Source organism: Hemicordylus capensis, chromosome 5 (genome assembly GCF_027244095.1).
Source record: "Hemicordylus capensis ecotype Gifberg chromosome 5, rHemCap1.1.pri, whole genome shotgun sequence".
Lineage (NCBI taxonomy): Eukaryota > Metazoa > Chordata > Lepidosauria > Squamata > Cordylidae > Hemicordylus > Hemicordylus capensis.
In genome coordinates this window covers 175,695,285-175,716,658 of record NC_069661.1, presented here as the reverse complement: position 1 = coordinate 175,716,658, position 21,374 = coordinate 175,695,285, and the positions used below count along the sequence as shown (strand labels likewise).

General features: G+C 38.5%; 1 protein-coding gene across 8 annotated transcripts in view; it reads right to left on the bottom strand.

Moving 5' to 3' along the window:
- Window positions 1-21,374, bottom strand: part of DOCK4 (dedicator of cytokinesis 4) — a 391,842-nt gene that overhangs the window by 85,295 nt on the left and 285,173 nt on the right. For all 8 annotated transcript variants that reach the window (XM_053253855.1, XM_053253858.1, XM_053253861.1 and 5 more), the window contains 10 exons: window positions 19,773-19,929; window positions 18,942-19,039; window positions 18,734-18,817; window positions 18,535-18,635; window positions 17,608-17,689; window positions 15,197-15,367; window positions 13,731-13,923; window positions 7,798-7,925; window positions 5,982-6,116; window positions 2,557-2,655 (listed from right to left, as the gene is read on the bottom strand). In XM_053253855.1, coding sequence (XP_053109830.1) covers window positions 2,557-2,655; window positions 5,982-6,116; window positions 7,798-7,925; window positions 13,731-13,923; window positions 15,197-15,367; window positions 17,608-17,689; window positions 18,535-18,635; window positions 18,734-18,817; window positions 18,942-19,039; window positions 19,773-19,929 — 1,248 coding nt within the window. The remainder of the gene's footprint in view (window positions 1-2,556; window positions 2,656-5,981; window positions 6,117-7,797; window positions 7,926-13,730; window positions 13,924-15,196; window positions 15,368-17,607; window positions 17,690-18,534; window positions 18,636-18,733; window positions 18,818-18,941; window positions 19,040-19,772; window positions 19,930-21,374) is intronic.

Here is a 21,374-nt window from a genome sequence, read left to right as displayed (position 1 = left end):
CAAGAGGCACCTTTTAACGTGGTGATTCTCTTTATTTAGCAGCAGGAGAGTAACTGGCCCTATCCACCCCCAGCACAGTACTTCCAGTGACTGTTGCTAGTGTCTAGCTTATGTTTCTTTTTAAATTGTGAGCCCTTTGGGGACAGGGATCCATCTTATTTATTCGTTATTTCTCTGTGTAAATCGCCCTGAGCCATTTTTGGAAGGGCGGTATAGAAATTGAATGAATGAATAAGTGACATGTACAAGGGATATTATTTTAGCAAAGACCTTTGAAATGGTTTTGATCTGAACTGAAAGTAATTTTCACTTTTGGTGAATTTGAGGGTATGGTGTGTGTGGTGGGTGTGGTGGGCGGCATCTTCCCAATTCAGCACTGGAGAATTCTCTCTTCCCTGCTTTTCCACCTTTGCTTTCTGTCCCTATAGTTTGGGTTTTCCTGAATGTCTGATTATCTCTTTGTTGCATATATGAAGCTATGAATGTTTACAAGACTAAATAGGATGTTTAAACTGGGGGGGGGACCCATTATCTTGAAGATTTTAAACTGCAAGGACTGTATTGAAGGAGAAGGATTGTTTTGTTTGAAAAATGTGTACTTTTAAAAAAAATCTAATTTTAATGGTTGATAATTAATAACAAATTAAATATAAGTTTAAAACATGAATAATTATAAATAGTGGCAACATAAAGACTTCCCAGAATTATAGCACCCGAAAGTGTCTTTGGGCCTTTCCTTTCAGTTTGTAGCTCAAAAGCAGTGTAATGGTTATTCATTTGATGAATATGCTCCCACAACATACTGCTATTGGGAAAATGCAATTCTTCAACTAGTAGGGCCTTAGCAATCAGGAGGGTTCTCCATAAAATGAACATGAGTGTCATGGTTATCCACTAGACAGTGTTCATAATCACTAAAACAACTTTCTGAACTTTCTGGACTGTGACACTAAGACCAGCATACAACCTACAAAGAGGGGATCTGCACAGCAGCTTAAATTGACTAATCATGTCAAGCTAACAGAAGCCTGTCACCATCTACAGCAACTCTTTCAGATTTTGCCTTGAGACTTCATCTGGACTGGATACAATATGCTCTTACTCAGAGAATTAGATCTATGCAGCTACCAAGTCCCACAATATGTCTCACATATTGCTTCCATGAGGCAAGCTTGGTTTGCATGCTTTGGTTTCCATATAAATACATTCCTGGGAAGAACTTATAAAGCAATGCACAAACTGGCCCATAAATCAAAATAGAAAGACATCTACTGTGTCTCTGTGTGTGTGGGAAAAAACACCAACTTCTATGCTTGAAAATGTTAAGTACAAAAACAATGACATCACAAGTAGAACATTTCCAGAGACAGAAAATCAATATTATTATAGCCTATAATAAAATCATGGCATCATAATGGACATAATGGTATCTGTCCTTGAACTGGTGGAGTGAAGTCTATAGCAGTTATGCTGAGAGCTGTTCATGTAATATCTATCCTTGGTGCACTTCCAAGCTTTTAGTGAGTGACACCTGTGATCTATAGTTGCTTGAACTGCAAATAAAAGTTTGATTTAGGAGATACGCGCGAATGTCAGTCTGCCAGTGAAGTTCATCATTTTGATTTACTGGGCCTAAAAAGAAAAACCCAGTGATGTTCTGGTACCTTCACTTGGGGAGGGGATATACAACTGTGCAATTAGAAAGGTGCCTGAGACAAGATTTTCCTACACTGGGAACAGACTTTCTGTTCATTTAAGTAACTACAATATGTTTTCTCACCCTTGGGCTCAATGGCTGATATCCAGACTAATGCTACCTGTGCTGAATAACATTTCATGCTCTCAGCAGGAAAGAAGCTGAGAGACCCTCAGGGACATATTTTTGGGAGGCATAGAGGACTTCAGAAGGAAGGGAAAGTCAGAGAAAATGGCCTTTTCCCATTGCACACATGCAGCACTATTAAGCACGCGCTACATTAATCTGGATGTCAGCCTATACTTCGGTCAATCAATCAGTCTACAGCAATTTTCAATGTAACACAGCTTTTAATTGAATAATTATTTTCTCATTCCCAACTTGCTTCATAATAGAGCAGGGTTTTGTACTTGAATCTTCCACCAGTCCAGCATTCTGTCTGCTGCATCACATTGATCCTCACACTTGAGGAAAGCTTCCACAGCAAATATGGAAGTCTCCACCAACTCTGAGAATATGTCCTGATGAAGTTAAAGTACACTCAGCTCCCATGGAAATAAGTGAGCATGCTTGACTTGTGCACATCAATGATCACCAAGAGAGTCATCTACTGATTGCAAGGAGGGAAAATACTGTATTTACCGAACTGAGGATGACTCTGAATTTTAAGATAACCTCATTAAAAAATACAGATTAAATACAGGTTATATCATATTTATCTAAAAGGAAAAGGACTCTGAATTTAAGACAACTCCCTGATTTCTGACATTAAAGACCTTGGGGGAAACCAAGTCTTGAATTCAGGTAAATACAGTAGCAGAGAATATATATATAAATCCCAGCAAAAACCTGTTACTTACTCTCAACTCATCCCTTGTCTTGAATCTATCGAGAAGTTGCTGGTAATGTCTGTCTGTCATTTGTCGTAGTAAAGACAACAGACACGACACAAACTCTCCCTAAAAGAAATATATTTTTAAAAGCAAGGTGAAACATTACAACCAAAATAGGCTAAAAAGAGAATATGTTTCTACTGATTGGTGAAGTTTTTAAAACATACCCCACTCCAAAAAACAAACAGACAGACAGAAAGTTCTTTGGAAAAGATTCACCAGTTGCGTTTCTCACAATGTTTAAGACATATGATCTTGATATGCTATTAATTTGGGCTTCCCACTTTCCTGTAACTTTAAAGGAATACATAGGTTCCTGGGCACAATCCATATAGAGCAAATATGTTCCTGTGTTCTTATCAGCACATTGTCTATTGTAAACCAATACTAGCGTGACATGCATTGATATGAAAGATGAGACAAGACTCTTTGGGTGCCTGAGGAAGGAAATGCTGTTGATTTATTTTAAGCCACCTAACTGAATTGAACTGTTTATATATTCATGAATCTTTCCATTGTATTTGTATACATGCAGATCGATGACCTTTTTGCTTGAAACCCAATTTTGCAATGTAGATGTGATAAAAATGGGCATGTCTCCTATTTGAGCTCCACTGAAATAGGTGGGCATTTGTGCAGGAAGACTGTTTGGCATATTGTGCCCTTTGGCTCTCTAGCTGATATCACTGCATATGTGATCGAATTTTTCATTTCTTTGAATGCTTTCGTCACAGTATGCATTTCACTATGTTCACAGTGCCCATATGCAATGCTGGGTATTTCTGAAACACCTTGCCATCAAGGATTAAACATACTCTTTTTCTTAACCTTGAATAAGGAAGAAAATTGAATAAATAAATAAATAAACAAACCCTGGCTTCTGAACCCAGGATGGGAAGTCTAGCCTGGTATTTCAGTATAAGCTCACCTGCATTTCATAAAATGTACTTATTAATCATTGTGATAAATGCAAAATAGATCCCTGACAACACATGGGGATAGAACCTACCACCTACACTCAGATTGGGTAGTGCCTTTCTCCCCAACTAACTTAAGATCATTTGGCTCAGTATGTTGCCATAAGCAAGTACAGTTCTGCATGTTTTTGGTACATAGCAATATATAATTGCCTCACGCTGTGCAATGAGTCACCAAAAATTGATGTGATTCTTCAAACTTCAGTGCACAATGGTTTCCACAACATTTTGCAAGGACCCCAAGAGCCTATTCATCAGTGTTGCTTATGAATAAAACCTCCACATAGCCTTGTGGAAAGTGAGGCCATGTGAAAATTGAGCTTCTCAAAAGGAAACCCATTAAAATGAAACATGTTCAACTTAAGGCTATACTTACTCCAAAAGCCTTATTTAGCAACACTTGCATATGTGAATTGTTAAATCAAAGTCAACAGACATATATTCACATGAAGCCTTTCAGCATATGAAAAAAGGTACTGTAGAATGCCCAGTATTACAACTTAATGTAAAGAATGATGAAATCTTATAAGTAGATTCAGATTTAGAGCAGGCTGCTAAAAACCATATTCCTTTAATTTCTTGAGGGTAGAAAGGCATGAAAAAGAGCTGTTACATGTTATTAGATGATCTATACAATGATGATCTCAGAATACGTTATTTAGAAGGAATTGCTAGAATCCCTTTAGAATCCCATTGTCAATTTTTTTAAAGACTCAGTGATTAAAAACAGGCCTAATAAATCTGCAAGTCAAAGAATGAGTGCACTAAATGCTTTTCTGAAAACTTTGCTGAATCAATCAAAATAGGTCAGCTGCTTTTTAAAAGTCTTTTTGGTCTCCTGCTGTGTTAGATTCCTACCATTTTAACACACTCAGAACATAACCTGACATTATTTCACCTACCTGGCTTTGGTGATGTTCTCTGAGAAGCAGAACTTATGAGCCCCTCAATATCGTATTAGCCACTACACACCACTAAGCAAGAAGACTTGCGCAATGTTATACTTGGAGTCAAACTAGATAATACATGGGAATGATATAAAGAGCCAATGTATTTGTTTTCGAAAAGCTGCCTCTGGAGGCCACCAGTTGGCAAAGGGACAACAGGGGAAGGGACTAATTAACATTTCCCCTTTGGGCTACTTTCCCCAGTCAAAATTGGCCTCCCGACATTGCTTTTCTCCCTGAAGGTGAAAAGATATATTGGCTCCCTCTCTTTTCCTCTCTGGGAGGGATAGCAGCTGTGGGGATGATGGGGCTTCTCACCATCAGCTGGGGAACCAATGAAAGGTAAAAATGTACGTTGTTCCTTCCAAAGCGTTGCCTTTTGCCTCTGATGCTGCTTTTCAGTAAAAACCAACACAAAGACAAAGCTGAGAGACTACCGATCATCTCTTTTGACCCTTTCTATAAGGAAAAAAGTTTCACAACGCCACCCAAATGAAACATTGAGTGAGACAGGCACTGTGTGCTTCCTCACACAGTGCATACTTTATGGAATTCACTGCCACAAGATGTAGTGATGGCCATTGCTTTGATGACTTTACAAGGAGATTAGACAACTATTAAGTGATTAATAACACTTCAGATGTATTACAATGAAATAACTTATCTGAAAGAGGTCTTGTGAAAATTGAGAAAACAGAGTTAGGGCTCGCTCGACCCAGTGGCACTCCCAGTGGATTTTTTTTACACAGGAAAAAGGGCTTTTACTCTGGTGCAGATACGCCTCAAGGTTAATTGCTCAGCAACCTACCAAGTTTTCTCACCACGTGTAGGCTGCATGTGGGAAGTTTTTGTATTTTTCCATTTGTGTAAATGAGGAGGAGAGTTCCTTGGACATTCACCCAAATCCAGGGGGAGCAAACTCTGTAATAATTTGGGTGTGGTGGCAGCGATTACCAGAAGGACAGCCTTCTTGAGCAAACATGGTGGGAATGAATCAGCATTTTTCTCTCCCCCACGTGGACTTGCTCTGAGCCAAAGACTAAGCTTAAATCCACCATTCGCCAGTTCCCATTCATTACACCTCCTTTCAACAAGAAGTTCTAGCTCATTTGGTAACCATGTATTGACTAATGAGTCAATTAAAAGCAACAGAAATTAATCAATTCTTGCTTGAGTAATTCTTGCCATTGATCCCCTCATGTCAGAATGATAATCAGTTTCATTGGACAACTTTCTTCAGAGGTAGTGATCAGTACATAAAATCTACCACAAATTAACATGGATTCATGTGGATTCTCAATTAATTTTAATGTTTTAAGTGCAGCCCTCTCTCTCTCTCTCTCTCTCACACACACACACACAACTAGAACTTATTTTGATTTTTATACACTGGGACACACTGAGAGTAGCAAAGAGATAAATCAAAGCTTCAATCTACACATACAGTCATTTCTGCTGCAACACTTACAGTAACATCCTGAAACTGAAGCCGTGTAGCAGACCCTGCTGGCTGAGGTCGGCTTGTGATCTCCAAGATGGTTCTGAGCAGTACATCTAGCAGACTGTTCACAATTACATCTATTTCTTCCAATACAGACTTTTCCTTTGGTTTGCATAAAGGAACAAGAAACATGCAATTCAGGTTGATGTTCATGAAAATCAACTTAAGGTTTACATAGGCAAATCTGGCAAACATTTGTATTTTTCAAGGGGAAAATTATTAATTTATCATATTTCTATACTACCTGAGATGTGCATCCCTAGGCAGTGTAAAATTATGCATCTCATCCTGGATGAGCAACTTGTGAAATGCACTCTGTCAGAGACGGTAAAATAATTCCACCAACTTTGATATGCTTATCATTCTAAATTAACCAAAAATAATTCCACCAACTTTGATATGCTTATCATTCTAAATTAACCAAAATGGCTTAAAATATGCAATACATATTAATTATTAATAGAGAGCTGGAAACAAATACCAATGATTAAGGCCCCCTATTCCAAGTGGGTAAGGAGAACACACACAGGACACCCTCTGCCCTAACCTCACATGTTCTTTAGCATGTCTGTAAAAAGCTCCCACTTGTACAGCTGTCCTAATGAACACACAAGGCAGGGGCAAAGCCTGCAGCCATGATGCTCCACCATGCATTCACTGTTCCTATTTATAATGCCTGTAAAGGTCTATGATGCAATCCTTTTCCAGTTAGATTTTAAAAGGAAAGTTGAACAAGCTTTATAAAGAGCATGAAGACAAGATATTTTCCCCCAACAGAAAAAATGACAGAGGAACATTCACATCTACACAACAGGAAAAAATCAGATGCTTCATGATTATTGAAATCTATGTAGAATACTATTCAAAACAGCTTGTGCTTTACAAGCACAAATACGTCCTTGTTGCCACTAAAAGATGCCTTCCTCAGTCCACAGACTGTTAAAATATGCAAAGGGATGTGCATGTGAGGTTTGTCTCATTTTCAGACTTACATACTTGGTTGCCTCTGTAATGTCTGCCTCCAAAGCAAATTTTGCTTTGTATGCACTGTTAGCTGCTATGGTCCAGGGTCCTGTCTCATATGTACCTTGGCTTTCTTTGTGCAAGAATGTTGGCTGTTTACAAGGTAGACCTAACAGCCCAAATTTCAAGGAATAAAGGTGCCAATGGTGTTGTTTGTTTTCTTAACCCTTTGGAAGGATTTGTCTATCTGCTATTCTTATAGGTTTCAGTTCTTAAGCTCACACAGAAGAAATGCACACCCAAACATAAGTAAAAAGCCAACCAGATTGGAAATAATTGATTTCTCATCAACTTTTAGTGCCAGGTGGCATGGAGAAGCAAAGAAGGCAGGAACACATGACAGCCATGATGTTCAAGATAGTACGAAATCAGGTTCCATTTCTGCACCTGGTCAAATTTTAATGGAAACACATTCCTATTCTTAAAGCAGCAAAATGTGAGCAACGCAGAGATACTTTCACTGTCTCAATATGACCTGTTTATTATGTCTCAGATATTTTCTGTGTAGACATCACTGGTGGATAAGTCGGTGAGCTCTTCAACCCAGCACACACTAGGACCAAAAATAAATCACTGACAGTTTAGTGCTCTAGTTCAACACTTGGATGTTTTTCCAATTATGTAGCTAACAGCAACAGAAATCATAACAGAACTTAGGTACATTCATAGTGCAAGTATTTCACTTTCCCTTCTGATGCGAGAATTATTAAATTTATTTTGCTATTAAAAGTCAGTTACATATTATGCAAATTCTACTCACAGAACTATTTTTCTTGATGAGACAAAATATGTTGCTCAGGATACGTGCACACATTACCAGATCCTTTTGCTCTTGTAAATGCACATAGAGGTGATGCAAAACTACTGGTAGTAGGATATATCGGGACTCTGAAAGGACAGAACAATATTGTGAAATACTGTGGTAAATTTTTCTTGCTATCCTTAGAAGTAAATAAGGAGCAATTCAAATTTTCACTAGATGAAGTTCTACAGACCTCACCACTTCATTTTTCACATCGGGGAATGCATGACTATAAGTGTCCATAAATGAAAAAGAACATCATTTGCAAGTGGGGAAGCCATATCCGGCCTCAGCCCCCTGGAAACATTCCAATTTAAAGATTACACTTTTATGTGAAGCATAAAAAGAGACGCAACTTATAAAAGGTCAGTAGACTATAGAAAATCAAGATCTAGAAAGGCAAGACATACCAAAGTAAACTTATAGTCTAGAGTATCCTGAGAAAATGCAACCTATTTCAGAGAAGTTAGTCAGGCCTCATGTTCACTTCTAACATGGTAAAAATTGCCACAAAGTGAGCCTTTTTTTTGAAGGATTTGATAGAAGGTTTGGATGGCATTCATATCTGTGGTATGATAAAACTAAAGTGCATAAAGATTTTCTTAACCACTATGTGAGAAGGAGTCTAATGAGAGTCTGGGTAAAATATAAAAAATGGTTGGAATTTAAAACTCCATTATGGCTATCCCCGATTGAAGCCTTAGCACGTAAAGAGATAAATATGCAACCTCATTGGGGTACCTATAGGGATTTGTTATGTTTCCAAGAAAAGGGCTGTAAGTTAAAAAACCTAACTGAAGTACAAAATCTGGTTAGTAACTGGTTTCACTACCCTCAGTTAAATGAAATTTATAAGAAGGATCTTAAAGTTGGATTTGAGGATCAAATGTCGAGATTTGAGAAGGAGCTGTGCGAAAATGATGAAAAATTAGTTTCTAAGATGTATAAGCTGCTGCTTCTGGAGGAGACAAGAGATGAAGTGGTTAAAACGACTATGATAAAATGGGAACAAGATCTGGGTCACAATATAGATATGGCAGCTTGGGAAAAATTATGGAAAATGTATTTAAAGTTTACCACATGTTATACGTTAAAAGAAAATTATTATAAGATGATGTACAGGTGGTATTTGACACCCAAAAAATTAGCATTAATGTATAAAAATATTCCAGACAAATGCTGGAAATGTGGTCACTGTGAAGGAACTTTTTTTCATATGTGGTGGTCTTGTGGGAAGGCAAAGGCTTTCTGGGATATGATATATAATGAGTTGAAGAAAATTTTTTAAATGACATTTCCTAAGAAACCAGAATCCTTCCTGCAGGGAATAACGCAAGGAGAGTTTTCCAGAAGGAATTTAACAATCTTTATGTATGCAACCACGGCGGCCAGAATAGTATATGCGCAGAAATGGAAGAACAATGAAATGCCCTCAAAAGAAGATTGGCTGATAAAAACTTTGGAATATGCTGAGATGGCAAAACTTATAGTAATGATAAGGGATGAAAACCTGGAATGTTTTAAAGAAGATTGGAAACCATTCTTACTATACTTAAAGAACTATTTCTCTAATATTGATTTTTCAGCAGGGTTTGAAATTTAGTAATAATAGCAGGTTGAGTAGATTAAAATCGAGTTTGTAAGGTATAGGATATATGTTTTGAATTACTATAGCAATGGTTGAATTGTATAATTAGTGATTCGCACAGATTGGCGAGCGGGAAGTCAACATTTGTTTAATTGGAGATTGTTAAGATATTGTAAAAACCAATACAATTTTAAAAGCAGCAAAGTGAGCCTTTTCCATAATTTTTGAATGGTGAACACATCCTCTGCCCAGGGCCCCATGTAACTTCAACATAGTTTAAACGAATATGAAAAATAAGGTTGGTTTTAGTCTCTAAGCTTTATCATGAAATTTTCCCCATATCCTAAAAATAATCCACTCTAAGCTAATGAAGAGTCAGATGTCAAGAAATGTCTCTGTGGCAATAGAAAGCCAGCTTGGTGCTGTACCATGGAAAATTAAATCCTACATCCAGCAGTACTGCTTGCCTCTGCCTTTGGAGAAGAAAACACGAAACCCCCTCAGTGCTATACAAATCCGATTAGCAGGTAAATCAAGCTTTAGAAAAGAAAGTTATTCATCATAGAAAGCTTCCTTTGTCTTAGAAGTTTGAAGGCTGTTTGCTCAGCCTACGAATCCTTCTCTTACCATATTATTTTTCCACACTCAATAGCAAAGAATGTTGCAACACTGCAAAGCACTCATTTTCAACATCTGAGACAGGGGAGTTTAATTATACTTCAAATCACAGTGAGTCTCGGCTTTACCCCAGGACATCATGCTTTATTTTTCCAGACCAATGACTGAGTGCATTTTTAAGTTTCTATAAGGGAGCAGGGAGGAAATCTCTTTTAGTTGGGGCTGAGAAGAGAAAGAAAAAAAAGTACACTGGCAAATCAAAAATAGGCCACCTCCCACATACACACTATGAGTTAAATTCAACACTGCTTTCATCAACACTTGAAAGCAGTTCACGGGATGGAATATTGGACTTATATCTGAAGGCCCCGAATATAAATCCCAACTGAGCAAGGAACTTATAGAGTGGTCCTAGGCAAGTCCTTATCTTTCAGCCGTGGTTCCTGATCTGGCAGTGGGTAAAAACATGATGGCAGGACATACATCTGGTTGGACATGCTATTTCCGGCACATACCTGTAGACTACCAGTGCCCACAGCTTCTCTTGTCACACACTATCTACCGCTATTTCTTTTCTACATGTTCTAAGGCCCCTTTCTTTACACAGCCCCTAAATAGTGTGGGGACAACCACAGAATACCATCCCTTGAAAAGAGGATCAAAGACTTAGTTCCTTTTGGGGGGGGGGTAAATATAATTCCTAAAATTTATTGTTTCATTATTTCTTAATCTGAACATTTATGCTGTTGGCACTTAGGTCGTTTCACTGGGTCATGTTTGGTTTCACTTTATCCCAATATATCCAAGCTAGATTAGGATCAGTCTGGCTTGGACAGTGCCTTAACATCCAAGTGGCTGATTTGTTTTGTATGTTTAAAATAAAAAGCCAGTTTCTAGTTACAATGCTTTCCAACTAGAATAACGAGTCCAGGCGGGGGGAGGGGACATGGCTGAAGCCTTCTCTAACAGTCCCATTGTTGCAATGATTGATTAGGAGAGGAGAGCTGGTCTTGTGGTAGCAAACATGACTTGTCCCCATAGCTAAGCAGGGTTTGCCCTGGTTGCATATGAATGGGAAACGATGTGTGAGCACTGCAAGATATTCCACTCAGGGGATGGAGCCGCTCTGGGAAGAGCAGAAGGTTTCAAGTTCCCTCCCTGGCTTCTCCAAGATAGGGCTGAGAGAGATTCCTGCCTGCAACCTTGGAGAAGCCGCTGCCAGCCTGTGAAGACAATACTGAGCTAGATAAACCAATGGTCTGACTCAGTATACGGCAGTTTCCTATGTTCCTATGTCTTGATTTATCAGACAACATTCTTTTTAAAAGTTGTAGGGACTGCAAGAGTATGCAGAGATATGCGAGTAATATTTAGTTGTGTGTTGTTTTGAACCAGAACTTCTGAAATGTCAGATTATGTTCTTAATCTCTAAACACCTTTAAGCAGTACCTACTTCCAAAATATAATATCTCAGCAAATGGGTGGAAAAGGTCTCAGATTTCCCACGAATCCTTTAAGTACTTTCCCCTGGCATCCATGAGCAACAGAGCAGAGAAAGCTTCTTGTAATAGCAAACTTGCTCCTGGTTCATCTGTCCCATTTCATGACCTTCAGCTGCTTCTTCCCCATTCTATCAATTCCAATTGATGTTTTTCTTGACCATCTCTTGGAACTAAGACCTAGCTTTTGGATTTCATTTTGGATTTAGGTGGTAGACTTTATCTGAGTCACAACAGAGCAATCTTCAGACATCATAAATGGAGAATGAATGTACATGAACCTCTATCAAGCCAGACTTGACTTCTATCAAGTCAGACCATTGATTTATCTAGGTCAGTACTGTCTACACTGAGGGAGAGTAACGGTCCAAAGTTTCAGACAAGGGTCTTTCCCAGCCCTTTCTGATGATGCCAACAATTGAACCTGGGACTTTCTACCTGCAAAGCACATGACCTATCTCAAGTAGCTGGATCTGTTATTCATTCAATTGCTATGGTCATAAAACAAATGGGAAATGGATGATTAAAAACTAAGGCATGATGATTTCTTTAAAATACAAGGGTTCATTGCTTTCAGATTATTTCTGAAAACATCATAGATCTCAAAGTCTGAATGGCATGTACATATACTTAATTAATTTAATCCATGCAGCAATCAGCCCCTCCCTTACCCTAAAGAGTGAACCAGAAGTGAACTCTGTCCTGTCTGTCAGGCAGTGACCTCTGGGGATCAGTCACTCAGCACACAGTGACCGGGACCTAGAGGGCCTGGCAGCAGGAAGTGAAGGAGGTCTTTGTTCTCAGAAGGAGCTAGGAGGGGGAGAAGAGAAGATGGGCGGAAGGCTTAGTGAAGAGCAATGGACTTTGATACCTCATGGTCAAAAGCTAACCTAAAGAATCCTCTCATGGAAGGACATCTGCAGATCCTTGCGAGACAGGATTGCAGGAAGCTTGAATTCTCTCCTGGAGTTTGGGGTGAGATCAAAGGGGAAGGAAGGCAGGGCGTTTTGGCTTCGGAAAGACTTAGCCAGGGAACCGTGTGTTAATTAGCCTCCATTAGATTACTATCTAATCACAAAGTCTGACAACTCCTGTCGTAATGAAATGATCCATAAATTAACATGTTTGTACTTTAATTTAATCTAATCACAATTAGCCAACAATTATTTGAGTTTTTGTCTTGACTTGCAGCAAACTATTGTAATGGAGAAACACCCTGAGGTTTTCTTAGCTACCAGTGCAGATACTGGAAATACTATGCCTCCCTTGCCATCCCTTTTAGAGATGTTTAAGAGCAGAGTTGTAGCACATGTACAACACAAATGAGTAGCATCCCAAGGATGCTGAAAACATATGTATGGGAATCTAACATTGAAAACAGGATCACAGCTTTCAACTTCAGGAGATCCAACTGTCTTCCTTTGCTAATTTAAAAAATCAAAACACAAGATTCCAGTTTTGCCTCCCTCCAAAATTGTACAACTATATAAATTGCATAAGGCATGGTACCAGTTCAGCTTGCACATGTAGTATTCTGGATTTGAAATTTTTTAATATAAATGATTAGAGATTCTCCATTTAATGATAGCAATGAAAACACAATTCTTCCTTTGCAGCCACATGTTAGTCATATAGGTCTAACAGAAATCATATTATTGTAAATGCCAGTGTGAAACAAAAGTTGTCATGGAAATTAATAAAACACTTGTCTTGAAAGTTAACATTCTACTGGATTCAGATGACCAAACTTTTTAGATTTTTTAGCAGCCATGCTGATCCATTCTTCTTCTTCTTCTTAAATCTACATGCCAAATTAGGGCAATATCCTGATTAGAATGGACTAAAAAATCATGAAGTAGAGAACAGTTAGCTTTCAGGTACTCCAGAATTCTACATCAGGTTAGATCCTGAGCAAAACAAAGGGCAGGAAATGTAGGCATGAAGAAAAGGTCCCAAAGTCTTTGGGATTGTAATGTTTTAAACTGGAATGCAGGAGGTTCTGAACTGACTTACTAATTAGGCACTTCAAGGTGCATTACAATGTCATTTTGCAGATTAGACCTCTGGGACAACTAATGACTTCCCACACATTTTGAAAACATAAAATCTAGCCATTTACTCAGTCCAGTCCAGTGAATTTAAGAGACTTTTTCTGCTACAGAGTAATCGTGTGTTTACCATCATACCTGGACTGGTGTACAGTTGACTCTCCACTGTTTTTCCAATGCACTGGAGTTTCACAGCTTGAAGGGATTCATCTGCGTTAGTGATGGTTGGCAAGCTTCCTAGAGTATCACGCACCAAATTTGCCACCTCTCTCACATCAAAGAGCTTCAGCAGCTCTGAGTAAACAGCTGGGAAGGAGCTGAGAAAGACTGACTAAAGTAAATACAAAAAGGGGGGAATCATTATCCCACGTTATGAACTGTAGGGAAGAAATCTATAATTCATTTAATAACTTTATTTGAACCTATCTCAAAAGTTCTTCATTTCTTTCTTTTGCTAAAACAGAGATTTTCATCAAGTAAAATAGGAGATAATTCATATTTGTAAATATTATTACAAATAGCTATTGCATCCCTTACAGACTTCAAGCATTCCACAGACAAATAAAGAAAAGGCTGGCTAGTCTTGCAATTACTTGGAGAATGCATAATGATCAACTTGCTTGTAGTCACCTGGAGCAATATACTCCACAGGAACATCTCCACACTGTACCTACTCTTTGTAATATAGTACTATTGATTGGGATACTTCAGTTGTATAGGATGTGTTTGTGTGCGTACACATGTGTGAATATAGATTATTATATTTTGGACCAGCAGGGGGAAACTATGATGAAATTACCTCTGGGTTTCTTTCAGTTTTATGATTTTAGGAAAACAGAATATGGCAAGTGCCAGAATGATAGCTTTGTAGCTACTAAGATATTAATACTGAATTACCCTTTTCATTCTTAGCCTACTTTCCTAAAAGAAAGTAGATTTATGAGATCAGCCAGCATTGTGTGTGACCATGTGTGCACCCCTCACCCATCAACTTTACAGTGCCTGGACCAATATGAACCAAATTTGCTACAGCTGTAGGGACACACAGGAATGTGTCAATGGCATAGTTTGTGATGATGTCATCCAATTCCAGATGGCGGATGCATGAACTCTTGAGGCACAAGTGGGCTATTAAGATTATAGTGAAAGGAAAGTAGGCAGATTAGTTTTTACCGGAACAATTTGTTTATCTAAAATAAGATGTAGCATTTTTGTTGATTAACTGCCATTTTAAAAGGTCAATACGGCTATGATGAAAATGATAAGACAAACAGTAGATAAAATTATAAGTAGCCACTAATGGTAGAAATTGGGTGGTAGACTATCAGTGTTCTTGGACGACACTGGGATTAAACTAACTCATAGTTTTGTTAAGTTGGATAAAAAGCTTGATTTAGAAAATGTTATTACCCAATTTCTGCTATCAATAAACTGATAGAATACATCTAAGTATATTATAAGTTATTACAGCTGGAAACAAAACAAAAGCATCGACTTATCATATTAAAAGGTGTGGGGAGGCACTGCCCTTCTGTATAAGTGAACAAGCAAACAAGCCATGGATACAACAGAAACAACCTAATGCAACAGCTTGCATAACTTACTTGAGCCTGGGATAAAGTACTAGCCCCTTTGGTTTCTTGAGAAAGGAAGAATCGTACAGACATAAGAAGCTCTTGAATACAACAGCAGAATTCCTCCTCATTTTGCCCTCCAGTAGCAAGAGAAAACAACTTCCGAGACTGAACTATATACTTAAATATATATTCTTGTGCCTAAAACCACAAATACATGCATGCATTTAGATTGTTGTTCCTTTCAAAAATAGAGACATCCACTTAATAGGCAGCATATGAGCAAAAATGCAACATAATGAAATAATGAAAGAGCTAGAAATGTTATAATAGATATGATTACATAACTGGAGCACTTGTGGGTGAGAGGGAGATATCAGAAAGACTTAGGTTAACCTGAAGATACATCAGGCTTTCCTCAAAAAAATCTGAAGGGGGAAAACGTAAGGGGGACAAACTCCTCAAAACTGTCCCGGTGAAACTGTCCCAGTGTAAATCAATAGAGCTGAATATGATATGACCGTTCTGGAGGGGAAGGCGGTCCCCTGTCCCTGATTGAGAAATTCTCATTGAATTCAATGGGTTATTCCCAGGTTAGTGGGTACAGGACTGCAGCATTGTACCCCACCCCACCTGCTCAAAATAAGTCCTGCGGACACCCATGACACTTGAAAGATAACCAGGTGAGTGAAGCTTATAGAAGTCAGTGGTGAAGAGGCAGAAAGGGGCTTTTAACACAAAGAGCAGCCATTTTCCAGCTTGAAGATACTCTAAGACAGCCACAATCCCGTTCCTCCTCTCCTGAGGAATGGGAGTAGAAGCTGTATACTGAATTTTGCTGATCGTTGAACATGTGCATGTACACACACAGTCACACAATACACTAACAACATTCACTATTAAATGTAACCTATTCCATGATCCCTTTCCCTCTTTAAAACATCAGCAAATACTTATGAAAATATTACATAAGATCAGCCCTGCTGGATCAGGCCCAAGGACCATCTAGTCCAGCATCCTGTTTCACACAGTGGCCCACCAGATGCCGCTGGAAGCCACAGGCAGGAGTTGAGGGCATGCCCTCCCTCCTGCTGTTACTCCCCTGAAACTGGTACTCAGAGGCATCCTGCCATTGAGGCTGGAGGTGGCCTGTAGCCCTCCGACTAGTAGCCACTGATAGACCTCTCCTCGATGAAGTTATCCAAACCCCTCTTAAAGCCATCCAGGTTGTTGGCTGTCACCACATCTTTTGGCAGAGAATTCCACAAGTTGATTATGTGTTTGAAAAAGTACCTCAATTTGTTGGTACTAGATTTCCTGGCAATCAATTCCATGGAATGACCCATGGTTCTAGTGTTATGTGAGAGGGAGAAGAATTTATCTCGATCCACTTTCTCCACTCCATGCATGATTTTATAGACCTCTATCATGTCTCCCCACAGTCGTCTTTTTTCTAAACTAAATAACCCCAGTCTTGTAGCCTTGCCTCATAAGAAAGGTGTTCTAGGCCCCTGATCATCTTGGTTGCCCTCTTCTGCAGCTTTTCCAGTTCTACAATGTCTTTTTTTAGATGTGGTGACGAGAATTGTACGCAGTACTTCAGGTGTGGCCGCACCATCGTTTTGTATAGGGGCATTATAATATTAACAATTTTATTTTCACTCCCCTTCCTAATGATCCCTAGCATGGAATTGGCCTTTTTCACAGCTGCCGCACATTGAGTAAACACTTTCAATGAGCTGTCCACCATGACCTCAAGATCCCTCTCCTGGTCAGTCACCTATAGCTCAGATCCCATCAGCGTATACTTGAAGCTGGGGTTTCTCATCCCAATGTGCATCACTTTACACTTGCCAACATTGAACCGCATTTGGCACTTTGTCGCCCACTCTGTGTTAAACTGACCCCTCATGAGCCTTTAAATCTTGAAATTTTAGGGCTGGATTAAAATGAGCTGGAACTGATCAGAGCTCCACCACAAAACAAACAACCCAAAAACCAGAGGTGGGTGGTAGATGCATACTAAGTAAAATTCAAGTTAAGAGTAGGGACTCCTGTTTTTATTGCTATTTTTTTTTTTTTTTGTACAATGCTCAGTCATAGGCTCAAGTAACAATGCACATGAGGGAGATACTGCAACATTTTATTGTGGATCCATAAATGTTCTCCCTATTGCTCAAGAGAAAACTATTAAGAGAAAGGACTTGCAAACTACAGGAACTGGGACCTACCCCCTTCTCCTGAGTTCCTACATGGAATCTCTTGTTTTGGACTAATTTTGAGAGACGTTTCACTATTACATAAGGGTTGTCAGGGATCAGTAGTGGGTTGCTCTGAGGATCCTGAACCTTAGCTGCCTTCCAGTGTGATAGCAGCCCCTGGCTCTGCATTCACATGAGGATCCCTGGATCCAACCCACCGTCTCTATTGAATTGTTTTACCTTTAATACTTCCTGGTTGTGTGCTTGCCTCTCCACTTCTGTTATTCGGTCAACATGCCACTTCAACACCTTTATGAGGTCTCTAGAATATATGTTTTAAAAACTTTAGTTCTAACTAGAAATGGTGACAAGATTACATAAAGTCCAAAACAAATTAAAATTATTAAAGAAATTTAACACAGCAATAGAAAAAATACTGCAAAAGGGGAAAAAGACAAAGAAATATCCTATTTATTTCTTCTCACTATACTTAGGTTGGTAAATTGTGAAAACAAAGTATTGTACATAGTTATATGCCTAAACTTTAATTGTAGATTCCCATTTTACATAAGAATCACCCCCAAAGATCATGACCTCACTACAGGAAAAACTCTTTGGGCCTTCTAAGCTGAGACAGGAAACATCTCTCTGCTTCCTCGAAGCTGACTAAATAATCACCCCTGCCACCATCCCCTTCTTCTAAGCCTGAAGGATTGCAAAAGTAGCTTTTTATAACCATGGAAACTGTTCACTGTTTTGCCTAAGCAAAACAGTGTCCCTCATATGTATGTGAATATAAGCTATGAACCGTCCTAGATTTCAAAACGTAAAATATAAATATTTTTAATTCAGTATAGATTTTCTTTATTTCTGTATATTCTAACAGATTACCTAACAGGACTTACTGCTCTGACTCGTGAATTTGCAACCCAGGAAATTCCCCCATGACTGCAGAAAATCTCTCCAGCCTGAAATGTTACTATATTTCAGTAAGCACATAATATAGACAGAACACAGTCTAGCTTAGCATGATGAGAATATCCTTCATTGCATCCTAAGTATCCATTTACTGCACTTTTATTTTGATCAGTACATGTAATCTACCTTTACACATTGGATGGCCAAACATTGTCCAAAGTGAAACCATTTTGATGTATATACTTTTACCTGTATGCAAGTGCTCCTGCAAAGTGACTCTCAATGTAGGTGTCCATAACAGGCTTAAAATGATGAAACTTGCTGTCCTGCAGCATATTTATTATATGAACCTAAAAACAATAAAACCAATGCTTATGAATGACCTTTTCTTAAGTTACCTCTAAGCTTTAAACAAGAAAGTCACAAGATATCATAAAAGCCAGCATACCAAACAATCAAATACTTGGGATCCATATTTTTGAGAATTTTCATCTAAAATCCCAAATAAAGTGTCCAGTGTATCTTGAAGAAACTAGATAAGGAAAAGGAATTCAAGAATTAAATGTTTGTAAATGTTCTTCCACATAAATATGCTAAGGATATTATTTGCATTACAGCTGCAACTTCAAAATAAATGGTAAAAAGAGTATTTTTACCTTTACTATTTCGGACCCATCAATTTCTTTCAACTTTGAGAGGCAACCTGCTATTTTTTCTGGATGGGCTCTCCATTTGAGAAGGTCAAGCATGTCCCCTACCATGAAAAAATATACAAGGTGAAAGCAAGACCATTGTATCCCACTGAAATCAAGAGGAAAAACATTTAAATGTTTTTTTGTTCCAATTGGGGCATAGATGTATGGCCAAATTGTGGCAGACACAAAAATAATAACTAGTTCTAGTAAGCAGAATCAGAGGTAATTATTTGATCCTGATACTGTACTTGTTTGTTAACATTCCCTAAAATATGCTGCAAAACAAACTAAAATGATTTTAAAACAGAAAGCAGTTAGGTTTGATGGCCAGTTCCAAGTCTAATTTCCAATGTCAGAGTTTTGCTACCTTTTTAAAAATGTAAAGGTAAAGGTAAAGTGTGCCATCAAATCGATTTCAACTCCTGTGCCCACAGAGCCCTGTGGTTTTCTTTGGTAGAATACAGGAGGGGTTTACCATTGCCTCCTCCTACGCAGTATGAGATGATGCCTTTCAGCATCTAAACCAATATCAGTTTTGGTCCAGTTCTTAGATGCATACGTCAGTTTATTCATTTCCAGGGCAAAAATGGTTTATACAGTATTATTTGTGTCATTTTTTTCTGAAATTAAGTCATAAAACAAGTTTGCAACTTATTCTACCACTTTTTAAAATCACATCTAGCTAGATTGTAACATCACAAGTGTGTGTGTGCGTTTAAAAAAATATCGAGTCCACCTATTACATTAGTTGGCTATTGCAGTATTTTAATAACAAGCAGCATGTTACTTTACCATTTTGGGTGAGTTTCGTTGAACACAGGAAAGATGTAATCCAGAAAGATTCTTTCGTGGTTTTTACTGCTTGGTGGTTGTTCCCAAGGAGATGCCCCTTTGAAAAGGGGAATTTGAGGTAGCGACTAGAATCCTGAAGACTTACATTTTCTTCACACTGGGAGAACAAAGAAATTAAATTTGCATTTCAATTCACTTCATAAGAACCAGATAAAATTCAGCACAAAAACTGTCCTTTTTTCTATTTGAAAACAATGCAACCTGCATATGTTTTATTTCTGTAGAGCATTATATTACAGATGAAGGGGTCCTAAAATGTGCTAGCAAGTGTATTTGAAAGAGCATTAAAGGCCACATGACACACACGGCGCCAGCACTCACAGTCAGCGAAAGCTGCTGTGCATGTGGAAGCCAGTCTCAGCAGTGTTGTACAAGAGTGGAGTCACACCAGGAGCGTATCTAGGGTGGGGCAGGCAGGGCACGTGCTCCGGGCGCCACTTGAAGGGGGGCACAATTTCTTAAAATTAAAAAATTAAGAAAAAAATGGCCACCAAAAACAAAATGGCCAGTGGGCATGCTCAAATGGCCTCTGTGAGGCCCTAGGGCATGCCACGCCTCACAGAGGCCATTTGAGCATGCACAGTGGCCATTTTGTTTTAGCGGCCATTTTTTTAAAAAAAATATTATTTTAAAAAATGACCATTGCACATGCTCAAATGGTGCCTATGAGGCCCTAGAGGCCAGTGGGAGGAGGGGGAAACTTTGCAGACCCCCCACAGCCTTTAGGAAGTCCCCCGAAGGGGCTACAGGTAATTTTTTTTAAAAAAAATATTATAAGTCACTGTACACATATTCAGATTGGCACTATGTACAGAGAATCAGGGCTTGTGAATACTGAGCTGAAGTTTATGAGCTAAGATTGTATCCATTTGCTCTTACTTTGCTTCTTGTGATAAGTGAGTTAAATGTGATGTCTTAATAATATGGTTATTAATGGTGAGTTTGTCTTTGAATCAGTGTGAAATCCTTAGTATTAAGGCCCACTGGGAGTTTCTTGCTCTTTCTCTCATTTTAACTGTCTTTCTGAAATACTAGAATATATTCCAAGCAGTGACAGAGTTTACTCTGCATATTGTTTAATTATTTTCACAGTATCTGGGAAAAGTCAAATTCTCCATTTATTTTAAAAACTTTTGTAATCGTGATGCTACAATGCATAGGAGAGAATTAGACAGGCACTTCTATTTAGTTTTTTCCAAGTACACCTCCTCATAATATTTGGGTATTTCATGAGCCCCAGTATACTAAAATTTGTAGTTTTCTAGCATTTTCTTGGTCTGGCTACATCCACTGCTAAATAGTTTTTGAAATATTAAAAGATTAACAAGCTTGACTTGTATTTTTCAGCTGATATTATGGTAAAGTTATTTGAAAGATGGGTGTCAGATGTCTGGACAGGGGGCGCAGTTTAAGTGCTTGCCCTAGGCGCTGTTTTCCCTAGATATGCCTCTGATGTCACACAACTTCTTAAAACAGTGTACCTACCCTTGCACAGCACTACAGTGCTCTGCACATGTGGGCATGCTATTATAAGTAGTTGCA